General features: G+C 55.7%; 6 protein-coding genes across 6 annotated transcripts; all 6 read left to right on the top strand.

The window, feature by feature from the left end:
* The first annotated feature begins 191 nt into the window (after nucleotides 1–191).
* On the top strand, nucleotides 192–4,572 carry C7974DRAFT_338058 (uncharacterized protein). The gene is made up of 7 exons (XM_046139223.1): nucleotides 192–552; nucleotides 603–712; nucleotides 768–1,117; nucleotides 1,293–1,572; nucleotides 1,625–2,001; nucleotides 2,092–2,729; nucleotides 2,781–4,572. The coding sequence occupies exons 1-7, from the start codon at nucleotides 497–499 to the stop codon at nucleotides 4,273–4,275; spliced, it is 3,306 nt and encodes a 1,101-aa protein (XP_045996574.1). The 5' UTR covers nucleotides 192–496; the 3' UTR covers nucleotides 4,276–4,572.
* A 99-nt stretch (nucleotides 4,573–4,671) lies between these two features.
* On the top strand, nucleotides 4,672–6,656 carry C7974DRAFT_396731 (Alpha/Beta hydrolase protein). The gene is made up of 2 exons (XM_046142107.1): nucleotides 4,672–4,844; nucleotides 4,896–6,656. The coding sequence occupies exons 1-2, from the start codon at nucleotides 4,721–4,723 to the stop codon at nucleotides 6,380–6,382; spliced, it is 1,611 nt and encodes a 536-aa protein (XP_045996575.1). The 5' UTR covers nucleotides 4,672–4,720; the 3' UTR covers nucleotides 6,383–6,656.
* A 443-nt stretch (nucleotides 6,657–7,099) lies between these two features.
* On the top strand, nucleotides 7,100–8,216 carry C7974DRAFT_434786 (alcohol dehydrogenase; the record flags this gene model as incomplete). Its single annotated transcript, XM_046145011.1, has 2 exons — nucleotides 7,100–7,662; nucleotides 7,709–8,216. The coding sequence occupies 2 exons, from the start codon at nucleotides 7,100–7,102 to the stop codon at nucleotides 8,214–8,216; spliced, it is 1,071 nt and encodes a 356-aa protein (XP_045996576.1).
* Nucleotides 8,217–8,338: 122 nt separating this feature from the next.
* Nucleotides 8,339–10,112, top strand: C7974DRAFT_207568 (3-oxoacyl-synthase-like protein). The gene is made up of 8 exons (XM_046136892.1): nucleotides 8,339–8,472; nucleotides 8,518–8,690; nucleotides 8,738–8,845; nucleotides 8,893–8,964; nucleotides 9,014–9,100; nucleotides 9,148–9,414; nucleotides 9,460–9,828; nucleotides 9,872–10,112. Exons 1-8 carry the CDS (start codon nucleotides 8,421–8,423, stop codon nucleotides 10,031–10,033), a joined length of 1,290 nt encoding a protein of 429 aa, XP_045996577.1. The 5' UTR covers nucleotides 8,339–8,420; the 3' UTR covers nucleotides 10,034–10,112.
* A 181-nt stretch (nucleotides 10,113–10,293) lies between these two features.
* Nucleotides 10,294–11,687, top strand: C7974DRAFT_313079 (high-affinity nickel-transport protein-domain-containing protein; the record flags this gene model as incomplete). The annotated part of the gene is made up of 3 exons (XM_046138390.1): nucleotides 10,294–10,494; nucleotides 10,550–11,387; nucleotides 11,437–11,687. 3 exons carry the CDS (start codon nucleotides 10,294–10,296, stop codon nucleotides 11,685–11,687), a joined length of 1,290 nt encoding a protein of 429 aa, XP_045996578.1.
* A 266-nt stretch (nucleotides 11,688–11,953) lies between these two features.
* On the top strand, nucleotides 11,954–12,358 carry C7974DRAFT_312821 (uncharacterized protein; the record flags this gene model as incomplete). Its single annotated transcript, XM_046138381.1, has 2 exons — nucleotides 11,954–12,107; nucleotides 12,174–12,358. 2 exons carry the CDS (start codon nucleotides 11,954–11,956, stop codon nucleotides 12,356–12,358), a joined length of 339 nt encoding a protein of 112 aa, XP_045996579.1.
* Nucleotides 12,359–12,408: the final 50 nt, after the last annotated feature.

Raw genomic sequence — 12,408 nt, forward strand, 5'->3', positions numbered from 1 at the left:
GAAAGCCGCGCGTTGGATAGACCATCTGTCAACGGAACGTGGCTCACGGTGTCGCCAACATGGCGGCTTGGTTAATGACGACGAAGAGGCGGCTAGCGTGCTTCCAAAGAAACGGCGCCTCTGAGATGCAGACGCGTGGGGGAGGCCCAATGCAGATGCAGCAGACAAGCATGGCAGCGAGAGGCGGCTGACAGCAAGCAGAAGGAGTGGCGCAGAGCCTGGGAGGGGGAGTCGACGTGCAGGTAGACACGTGACCCTACGCCCGGTGGAGCAAGGCGCGCCCGACCAAAGAAATTCCATGGCCATGCCCGCAAAACGGTTGCGACAAGCGCAGTCGACCCCACCACTCCCATCGTCACAGCTTCTGTCGACCTGCCTACAGTCTCTCCTCGGTCGGCTCTACGCTCTCATGGAATAGTGGTACCGCAGAAGCTCAGTCTCGGAACGCTTCCATCGCCGCCTGCGCTGACTGGGAGCTCGCACGCACGACCTCGCCATGGCCACCGACCCAAAGGCGGCGCCGCTCGCCGACGACCTAAAGGAACTCGCGCTGTATGTCACGATTGATCTGCGCATCGCGACCACGCACTGACTGGGGATAGCTCCCTGCCCACCAGCGGCTTTCCCAAGGCCTTCTTTTGCGCCCTGTGCAGTGAGCTTGCAATCGACTCGTACAAGCTGCTGTGCTGCAACAAGGCCATCTGCTCACCATGTATGTTCTCGCGCGCGACGGTAGCAACGCGACGCGGTGACTGACATGTCCACAGGCCAAGCCAAGCTGTCTTTTCCGACGACCTGCCCGTCATGCGACCACTCGCCCCTCGAGGCCGATTCGTGCACCCCGAACAAGGCTCTGCGCAATACAATGCGCGTATGGTTGCAGAAGCAGAAGAAGAAAGAAGAGGCAAAGGCGGCTGCGCAAGCCGCCACACCCGCTCCAGAAATCACGCCTGCTGTAACAGAAGCACCGTTCGAGCTGGAGGGTGCGGACAAGCCGATCGATAGTGTTGAGGAGACCCCGGTTGCAGGCGATGCGCCGGCCGCGCCTGCAGCGCCTGCAGGGGACATTGGAGACGGACAGCTGCGGACAGTATCGGCTTCTGCACAGCCAACTGAGGTGAGTCTTTTTCTTGCTTCATCTCCTACACGTAATCGCGTGTGCAGCCCCCGTGAAGACCATGCAGACCCAACAGGGCATCTTGGACCGTTCAAGTGAACGTGTTCTGTCCGTCTTACACGTGCTGGTGGCTGCAGTAGTCCATCTTACCTTGAATGTTTGCTGACATCGACAGGATCCACCTGCACCAGAGGCCCATGACTTGGAACGCCGCGGAAGTTTGATATCGCAATCTGCGACACAGAGCGTAGAGCCGTCTGGCGCCAACGCGTCTTCCAACGAGCAAAACAAGACTGACGGCCCAGCAAACACGACGGGCAACAGCTCCATGATGAACGGTATGCAGGGCCAGATGGGATTTGGGTTCCAAGGTCAAGGCAACTTCGGAGGCATGGGCTTCAACGGCATGTCGAACATGATGGGCAATGCTGGCTGGAATAGCATGAATCAAATGGGTACGTTCTCCCGTCTGCTTTATCTGGCATTCAACGACTGACAGCCGCACAGACTACAACATGAACAGCATGTATAACAACTTTGGTGGAAACATGGGCATGATGAATGATATGTCCGCCATGAACATGATGAACTTCGGTGGCAGCTACGGCAACGGGTGGAATGGCATGGGTGGTGGCTATGGAAACTTCAACGGGTTCAACCAGATGGGCGGATATAATCAATCTGGAGCATATCCCGAGATGATGAACCAATTCCCCAAGAACAATTTCCAAAACCAGAACCAGAATCGTTTTCCTGCCGATCAAGGGGGAGCTCTGCCTCAGCAGAACAATAGGACTGGCAGTCAGGGAGACTCCGTGCCTAGGCCTGGTGGACAGCAGAGCACCAACAGTCGTCCTGGGAGTCGCAGTGGACCTGCCCCAACCGTACGTCGATTTCTTGAACATCTGCCAAGACAACCGTCTTTGGTACTCCCGTATTTGAAGCCAGCAACTGACAACATTGGCATACAACAGCGTGATGGCGAGTCATCTGATGCACATACTGATGCAGCCGTCGGTCTGAAACCAGATGGCGAGCAAGACACTGCTGAAAAACCCACTGAAGAAGGTAACAATCCTGATGGTAGCACGCAAAGCACTGCTCTAGTCGCCAACACTACCGATAGCGCGAGTGATGCCAAGGACTCGATTGCAAGAGGAGGTCAGAACGATTCCACACAGACCAACGGACTGCGTCAGATACAGACCGTTGATACTGAAAACGGGGACATGCAAGATTACGATCAGTCGATGATGGTCAACGGCATGCAGCCTAATATGGGTTTTGCTAACGGTATGATGAATCAGTTTCCCAACCAGATGCAAATGAATGCGCCTTTCGATTCTAGCATGAATATGGGGTTTCATCAGAACAACAATTTTGGCCCTCGTGGTGGCTTCAATGCCGCATACGGCGCAGCTACAGTATTAACAGGTGAGCCACAGGGACGTGGTGTGGAAGGTGCGCCCACAGGACCGAGAGCAATGCGCGAGGGTAGACCGAACACTGGCTTCTCGAGCCGAATGAACAACACGCGCCATCAGCCGCCCCCTAAGAGTGTAACTCCTGCGCAAAGCACCGGTGCTCGCAGCCCACAGCGTAGACTTAAATCGTGAGTACAGCACATGCCATCTCTGCAGATGTAACACTGACACATCGGCAGTCGCTCGCCTCTGAGAGATGAGAATCTCCGTATCAAGGACAAGTCGGTGTCACGTTCCCGGTCAGGCTCTCGCGCGAAGGACGAAAAGAGGGACGAACGTCGAGAGCGTTCGCGTTCGCGTTCTCGTTCGCGATCAGCAGCCCGCGAATCAAGGCGAGAAGATAGAGTCCGCTCCGCAACGCCACCAGGTGAAGATGAATACGAGCGCCGCAGTGACCGCCGACACCAGCGCTCAGTGCGACATGATGACTGGGATGACGAGCATGAGGACCGGCATCGCGAGGGTAGAGGAAGTCGAGGCGACAGAACACGTAGTGCATCGGCTGATTCAAAGCACCGCAGCAGTCGGCGTGATAAGGAGAAGCACCGCTCTTCACGCTCACACCGGGATCGCAGCAAAGAACAACGTCGGCGTCACCGTTCGCGCTCGCCTGTCGAAGAGGGCAAGTATGAAGACAACGCGTATGTTAACGGCGATCGAGAATCAGAGTCTGGCGCTAGACGAAAGCACAGGAGCGACAAAGATAAGCACCGTGATAGATCACGCGATAAGGATCGTGAGCGAGACAGACGAGACCGCAAGGATCGAGAGAAAGACTACGATTACGAGCGTGAGAAGGACCGACCAAGAGACAAAGACAGGGAGCGGAGGCGTCGCCGCGAGCGCGAGGCGGAGGAGCAAGAGCGTGATTACGATGATGATAGGCACCGCTCGTCTCGACGAAGCCGCAAGGACCGCGACCGAGAAGAGCGAAACAAAGAAGAACAAGATGGAGACGATCGCAGTCAGAGCGAGCGGGACACAAAGATCGACCGTGCGGCAGAGGACGATGTGGTCGGCAAGATGATGCAAAAGCGTGCGGCTTCGCCACCCCTCAATGCGCCTACCGGCCCTTCAGCAAACACTTTCTCTATCAAAGGTGCAGGCCGCTCAAAATCCAATGTAATGCCGCCACCGCAGCCTCCTACAGGACCGCGTAAGTTCCAGCCGCCCAAGGGACCTGCAGCAGATCGCGACAGGGACAGGCCACGCGGGAAGAGCAGTGTCTCGTCTGTCCAATCCACACCAGCCACACCCACCGAGCCCACTACACAAGACCACTATGCCGCTGAGCGCGAGAGAAATGCTCGCGAGCGCAACAGCCGCGATCGTGTGGATCGTGATCAACGCGACGTGGTCAGCAAATCGTTGCACTCGCGTATCCACTCGTCATCCCGAAGCTCGCTGTCCTCGAAACGCTCGCGCGAGGATGAAGTAGATGCAGATGATGCACCGCGTGAACCCAGCCAGGGTGAAGTCAAAGCGCCCACTGGTCCCGCATCGCATCGCGACAAGCGGAGGAAGTCGGGTGCTGGCGGCGACAACAGTATCGCCAACATGTTCACTGCTGGGTTGAGGAAGAATGCAGGAAGAACGAGAAGAGGAGGTATCAGGACTGAGGGCGATGTGGAGAGAGAGATGGAGCGAGTGGAGCGGGAAAGGGACCGACGATAGGACAGCCGGCTCCAGGGCGCAGATGGAAAGGGGGAAATGGTTGGAGTAATGATGAGTTGCGACTGACGACTGCAACGTGTACATATGCATGGGGCGAAGGGCTTGAAGGCTGTCTGCCAGGTTCTCAACTTCTTGTACTATACCCAGAAAACGATAGTTGGATGGAACGACATTGAGGTCATTACGTGAAGCGTGAGCTGCTGAGAAAGTCACTGGGTCAGGGAGGTGCGCTGGGTGCTGTGGAGGCCATCACGTTAGGTGTGATTTGCTGAGAAAGTCCTGAAGTATATCAAATTGGTGCGCTGGGTGTTGTGGAGACGATCACGTGAGGCGTGAGTTGCGGTCCACCCGCTATTGCCCGTGCAGGCGCGATGACGTGCTCGGCGACGCTGCAACCCCACGCTTTAGCGGCGGCTGAGTGAACTGCAGGTGGGGCGCAAAAAAGATGGCGCCCCGCGATTGCAGTCAGCCAGCAGCGCGGGCGGACATCGCTCCTCCCACACGCTCCGCATCGATCATGGCCACCGCACCTGCCGCGGGCGCCGCTAGCAATGGCACACACAAGTACAGTACGGCTCGACGCGGACCACGGCGGGGCGACAGCTAACCGGGCGGCGCAGGGAGGGTGACGGCGCAGCCCGAGAACCCGTACGCGGGCCTGATCCCCGAGCAGACGTTTGCCGTGATCCCCGAGGTCGAGCTCGAGTCGGGCGTGGTGCTGCGCGACGTGGCGGTGGCATACAAGACATATGGGCGGCTGTCGGCGGGCGCAGACAATGCCATGGTCATCTGCCACGCGCTGACGGGCAGCGCAGACGTCGGCGACTGGTGGGGCCCGCTGCTGGGCGGGCCGGGCAAGGCCTTCGACACGTCGCGCTTCTTCGTCGTGTGCATGAACAGCCTGGGCAGCCCGTACGGCAGCGCCAGCCCCGTGACGGCCCGCGACGGCGACGCGGCCAACGCGCGCTACGGGCCCGAGTTCCCGCTGACGACGGTGCGCGACGACGTCAACATCTTCCGCCTGGTGCTCGACGACCTCGGCGTGCGCCAGATTGCGGCCGTCGTCGGCGGCTCCATGGGCGGCATGCTGGTGCTCGAGTTCGCCTACTTTGGCAGCGACTACGTGCGCACCATCGCGCCCATCGCCACGTCGGCGCGCTACAGCGCCTGGGGCATCAGCTGGGGCGAGGCCCAGCGCCAGAGCATCTACAGCGACCCCAAGTACGACGACGGCTACTACGCCTTCGCCGACCCGCCGTCGACCGGCCTGGGTGCCGCGCGCATGTCGGCCCTGCTGACCTACCGCAGCCGCGACTCGTTTGAGGCGCGCTTCGGCCGCAACACGCCCGACCTGTCGCGCCAGCAGAGCATCAACACCGTGTCGCGCCCCCACACGCCCTCGAACGAGCACTGGGCCATCCACAACCACGGCCACAAGAACGCTGGCTCGCCGCGCGCCGCCGCCTCGCGCTCCTCCAGCAGCGCCGCCCTGCCTGCCACCACCGCCACCACCGCCGACCTCGAGTTCCACGACGCCTCCAACCCGCCGACCCCGCCCCTGCGCCGCACCGACTCGACCGCGAGCGCAAAGCACAAGCCGCTGGCCCAGCACTACTTCTCCGCCCAGTCGTACCTGCGCTACCAGGGCGAGAAGTTCATCAAGCGCTTCGACGCCAACTGCTACATTGCCATCACCCGCAAGCTTGACACCCACGACGTTTCGCGCCACCGCTACCCCGATGGCGAAGACGAGCAGACCCTGGACCCGGTCTCGGCCCTGCACCACGCCCTCTCGCTGATCGAGCAGCCGACACTCGTGCTCGGCATCCAGTCCGATGGTCTCTTCACCTACGCCGAGCAGCAAGAGCTTGCCGCCCACATCCCCAACGCCTCTCTGAAGACCATCGACTCTCCCGACGGCCACGACGCCTTCCTCCTGGAGTTCGACCAGGTCAATCGCCACCTGTTGGGCTTCCTGAACCAATATCTTCCAGACATCATGAGCAGAACACCAGATACAGACATCGTTCCCAATGACTCTGGCATGGAGGCCACAAAGACCAGCACATTTGGTGAAGCCGAGGTCGACGACATCACCGCCTGGTAGTCTAGTTTTATTTTTATTTTTAAGCGCGGCGTTTTGGGTACAAAGAATAAATGCATGGTCCGGCGTCAGTTTTCGGCATACGCTTGAAAGAAAGCTGTACGATATGATACGCTCTGAAGAGAAGAGCTGAGGTTCAACCCCTCAATCAATGGCAAAGTGGAGATAGACGATCATGTACAAAATACAAGGCGGTAACAAGTCATCACTCTCCATTCAATCCATGCTTCCCCTTTTGGCACTACATCTCCACATGCGATTGCTCGGCTAAGATTCAATGTCAGCTTACCCCGCGTTCCGACATCCGTCCGCTGTACAGTATAACCCTGCACCCCTCAACGCCACAACCGCAGGCCCTCTATCTCACACGATGTTCCTCGGGACTCTGTTGATTTTGCAATGATGATTCGTGCAGCGTCTCACCGGGCGTGGCCTGAGCATGAAGTAAAGTGGTACTACGTTGTTGCTGGACGACCTCTGACAAACACGATAAACTTCTTACCGCGGCATCCGCACATGCGGTACAGCGAGTCGTACCATCGAATCATGCTCAGACCTAACCCCGCAGGTAAGCTCAAAGAGCTAAGAGGATACATAAAATGTGCAACATACCACTACTTCTCTTGTTCAAGCCCTCTAGTGGCGGATCGCTGTCTAACTTATCCTTGATCATTTCCCACCGAAGTTCTTATTTCACTCCTAGTCGATAAATAAGCAACTATGGATATTCCAAAGGTTCAGAAGGCCGCCGTCAAACAAGGCTCAGGCGACACCGCCACCGTCGTCGTCCAAGAGGTTCCGCTGCAGCATCCCGAACCTGACCAGATCTTGGTAAAGATCCACTACTCTGGCCTGTGCGCCTCGGACAAGTCCCTCCTCCGTGACGAATGGTCGTTTGGCATGCAAGCTGCTACACATGGTATCGCTGGTCACGAAGGTGCCGGCGTAGTCGTCGCTGTCGGGACTAATATGCAGGACCGCTGGCAGGTAGGCAACCGTGCCGGCATCAAGTGGATTGCAAGTGTATGCGGACGTTGCGAGTTCTGCACCAATGGCGTCGACGAATGTCATTGTCCAAAGCAATTGAACTCCGGCTTCACCGTCGCAGGAACCTTCCAGGAGTATGCACTCACGGATGGAAGATATGCGACCAGAATCCCGGATGGAGTCAAGGATGAGGAGGCAGGGCCAATCATGTGTGGCGGACTAACCGCATATGTGGCCTGTAAGAGGAGTGGGGTCAGGCCTGGCGGGTGGATCGTTATTCCTGGGGCTGGTGGAGGGTAAGTTGTTTTGCTATGAAATGGTCTTGGTTCTGACGTGTGGTAGTCTCGGTCATTTCGGTGTTCAGTACGCAAGAGCAATGGGTATGCGTGTTATTGCCATTGACGGCGGTGAGTCCAAGCGCCAGCTTTGTCTGAAACTTGGTGCCGAAGTCTTCATCGACTTCACGACTGCGGCTGATGTCCCGGCTGAGGTCACGAAGATCACATCATACGGTGCTCACGGCGTGATCGTCTTCTCTGCAACTAAGGCTGGCTATGAACAAGCCCCTCTTCTTTTACGTCCTGGAGGCACGATGGTATGCGTAGGACTACCTTCAGATTCGACAGTCATTGCTGGCGCGCATCCCATCACAATGTGCATGAAGAAACTGAACGTGGTAGGGAGTGTCGTAGGAACACTGAAGGAATGTGATGAAGCTTTGGACTTTACTGCAAGGGGCCTTGTGCGTCCAATCCTGACGCACGGTGGGCTAGGAGATATCAACCGGTTTTGTGATGAGATGAAGGCCGGCAAGCTCGTGGGACGTGCGGTCATTAAAATTGCTCCATAGGTATACTGTATGGTGTATCGATCAGCTATCATGTGTGCCATAAAGATTTAGTTCAGAGCGTTCTATCAAACAACCTTTACTCCGGTGTTGGCGGATGGGGACGTCCGTAGTCAAGGATAGCGCCACAGTGGCTGAATTGTGGCACGAGCTTCATTTCCTCCAACCCTTGAGACTCAGTCTCACCCAACCCCATCAGGAGATGCAATGCGACGAGTAGTAGTCACAGGAATAGGGCTCGTCACGCCCCTTGGAATAGGTAAATGCTGTCCACCTTTCTATTCGAGCTCGATTGACGTGCGAGATGAAGGTGTCCGTCGAACATGGCAGCGCTTGCTAAACGGGCAATGCGGCATCACATCCACCAAAGACAGAGGTCCTCAATTTTCAGTACTACCAAGTCAAGTCGCTGCTGTTGTACCTGAAGGGTTGAGAGAGCATGGGAATTGGAACTCCAAAGAGTTTATGAAAGCTGGGGTACGTTCCTCGCAGCATTGCCAGTACAATCACGCTTAAGTCCTCAGGATGAACGCCGCATGGCGAAATTTGCACAGTATGCTATGGTGGCGTCAGAGGAAGCTCTGAACGATGCCGGCTGGACACCCACTACAGAGGATGAACTCGAAGCTACTGTGGGTCGCTTTCAAAGATCCTGCGGCTTATTTATTGATTCAACCAGGGTGTCTACATCGGCTCAGGCATTGGAAGCTTAGACGATGCGTATAACACAGCCATAGCTTTCGAGAAAGGCGTACGTACGATCCAGATGTAGGGAGATCCTGATTGCTTATCATTCCAAGGGCCACCGGAAGGTGTCTCCTCTCTTCGTCCCGCGGCTCCTCATCAACCTTGCAGCGGGTCACATTTCAATGCGATACGGCTTTAAAGTGGGTCGTTCGTTGGTGGTTGTGTTTCTGATGCTAATGTTCTGTAGGGGCCGAACCACGCGGCCACAACAGCTTGTACAACAGGAGCCCACAGTATTGGCGACGCATCGCGTATGATCCAAATGGGCGACGCTGACGTAATGATCGCTGGTGGTGCAGAATCATGCATACACCCTCTCGCTATCTCGGGTTTCTCAAGAGCTAGGAGTTTGGCTACTGAGTTCAATGATCGCCCTACTGAAGCTAGTCGACCTTTTGATAGAGATCGAGACGGATTCGTCATCGGCGAGGGCGCTGGAGTTGTCGTTCTCGAGGTAAGAAGTAGACCTCAGCTAGACGAGTCTCACTGACAACAGCAGGACTTCGAGCATGCTAAAGCCCGAGGAGCTCGTATCTATGCAGAGGTTGCTGGGTATGGCTTGTCAAGCGACGCATATCACATGACTGCACCTCGCGAAGATGGGCAAGGCCCCCGACTTGCAATGAAGAAAGCACTGAAGCATGCTGGCATCAAGCCAGCTGCTGTTGACTACGTCAACGCACACGCCACAAGCACGCCTCTTGGTGATGCAGCGGAGAACAGAGCCATTAAAGACCTGCTACTTGGTGAAGATGGCATAACAAATGCTAGTGATATCAATGTCAGTAGTACAAAGGGTGCTATCGGGCATTTGCTTGGAGCCGCTGGCAGCGTTGAAGCGATCTTTACAATTCTTAGCTTGCACAATGTAAGTTGATTGGTTTAGAGCGTGAGCCATGCTGACGATCCAGAATGTTCTGCCACCGACCTTGAACTTGCGCAACGCAGCAGAAGAGTTCAACTGCAACTACGTTGCGAACGAAGCGCAGCAAAAACACGTTGATGTTGCAATGTCGAATAGCTTTGGGTTTGGGGGGACCAATGCGTCGTTGTGCTTTCGCAAACTTCAATAGAGTCGAAGTAAGACCAACGTGTACAAGAATGATGGTCTAATGGACAGTAGCTCAAATGACCACTCTGGAAATAATGATCATCGAATTACTCGATAAGATTTCGGCATCACATCTGTTAGCTGCCCCGCGCTGCGATATGGCAACTGCCCAGCCCCACCATGCTCCTCGGTACCGCCCGCAGACCAGCTGAACCTCCACGTCCATTCTTTCCTCCTCCCTCTCAATGCCTGCTCCTCCTTCTTGTAGTCCGCGTAACAAAAATGGCCAATTCTCCGACTCCATCCCACGTTCTCAACGCTGAAACCAACAAACCGACGCTTTTCAGCAATGTCTCGAAGAAAGCCTCGGAATATCATTCGCGTGTGCCGTATATCAGCAAGCTCCCGTTTCCTGCAATCGCAATTATTGTAACGCTCATTGTCGTCAATTTGATTGTTTGGGCTGCCGTTGGGGTCGTTCTCGTGAGTTGATGCCATTTTTCCGGGGTTTTTAAGCAAGGTGCTAAAGTAGCTATAGCACTTTAATACGCCACTAGTATCAACAGCTATTCTATCCTATACCCTTGGACTTCGTCATGCATTGGATGCAGATCACATCTCCGCCATCGATCTCATGACCCGGCGTCTCATCGCCGCAGGCCAGCGACCGGTGACTGTAGGCATGTTCTTCTCGCTCGGACACAGCACAATAGTGATCATTACTTCGCTCATCGTCGCTGGTACTGCGGCCGCTGTCTCATCAAAGTTCGATAGCTTCGAGCGCATTGGCGGCATCATTGGCACTTCCGTATCCGCGGTCTTCCTCCTGCTCTTGGGCCTCATGAACATCTATATATTGTACAAGCTAATCGTCCAGATGCGTAAGATACTCGAATCAGAACCAGGTCAGGAGCATGCGGAGTTCAAGATTCAGGGCGGCGGTTGCCTTTTCCCAATCTTACAGAAGCTCTTCAAACTCGTCGACCGACCCTGGAAGATGTACCCACTAGGCGTTCTTTTCGGGCTGGGTTTCGACACGTCCTCCGAAATAGCTATTCTTGGTATATCATCTATTCAGGCAACGAAAGGCACATCGATTTGGCTGATCCTCATATTTCCGCTTCTCTTCACGGCTGGAATGTGCCTTCTGGACACAACCGACGGTGCGCTGATGATGAGTTTGTACACCAGTACCCAGCTAGCAAGAGATCCGATTGCGATATGCTACTACAGCATCGTACTCACGGTCATCACAGTGATTGTAGCGATCATCATAGGCACTGTTCAATTCCTCAACTTGATCTTGAACGTCGCGGAGCCGGACGGACGGTTCTGGGACGGAGTTGAGAGGCTGGGTGACAGCTGGGATATAGTCGGTAAGAAGGAACCATTGTTAGTGGTGATCAAATGCTAACGTGTTTGCAGGCGGGGCCATTTGCGGCGCGTTCGTCGTCTTCGGGGGTCTCAGTGTCTTGCTGTACAAGCCGTGGAGGCGCCGCGTTGACAAGAAGAGACTCGGCAATGCGCACTTTGAGCCGCTTTCGCAAGCTCCTGATGATATCGTTCCCATCGAGGGCGAACCGCAGCAGTGCAGTCAGGGCAGGTCCACCAAAGACGTAGATGTTGTAGTGCAGTCTGCTGAAGTACCAGACTTTGCTGGACCGGCACATCGCTAAGGCGTGAGATGTGGAAGTTACAGACTTCCTCTTCGTTGTGATAGAAGATGTAGAAAGAAGACTTGACTACGGTGTTGGTATTTCCATCTGTCCGCATGGAAAATCGCCCAATTGCAACGCTCGCAGGCTGTTGGTGCAACATTCACTCATGCACCCCACTCTCAGCCTTGTCACGCTCATAGTCATACAGTCACCTGCATGCGTACTGCTGTCCCCATCATCGACCCGACTGCCAAAGAACCTCACTATCTGCTACATCCAAGACAATGAACGCCACTCAAGCCGTCATCGATTGGATAAGCGCACATCCGTATCAAACAGCCTTTCATGTGGTGAACGGCGTCATCATCTGTACGCCTGCAGCAGCGACCGTTCCATTCCTGAGTGCACTTGGCTTCGGAGCTACAGGTCCAATATCAGGTATGCCTCACTCGCTTTGACACATTATCATGTTGTTTCCAGTCCAGGTGCTTATGCAGCTAATAGGCTCGGCTGCGGCCTCTGTCATGTCATACTTCTCCATTGTGCCTGCTGGAGGTGTCTTCGCCACAGCTCAGAGTGCGGCAATGGGCGGCTACGGGGCGGGCCTTGCTGCGGGCGCAGCGCAGGTGGGAGCAGCGCTCACTTCTGCCACGGCGTGGTTGCTGGGAAGAAACGCTACAGCCGGATGAGTCGCCATCGACTCCTACGGCCGTAGTGTAGTACATACATTCGTGTTGTG

This window comes from Boeremia exigua (genome assembly GCF_020726555.1).
Source record: "Boeremia exigua strain MPI-SDFR-AT-0100 chromosome Unknown C7974scaffold_7, whole genome shotgun sequence".
Taxonomy (NCBI): domain Eukaryota; kingdom Fungi; phylum Ascomycota; class Dothideomycetes; order Pleosporales; family Didymellaceae; genus Boeremia; species Boeremia exigua.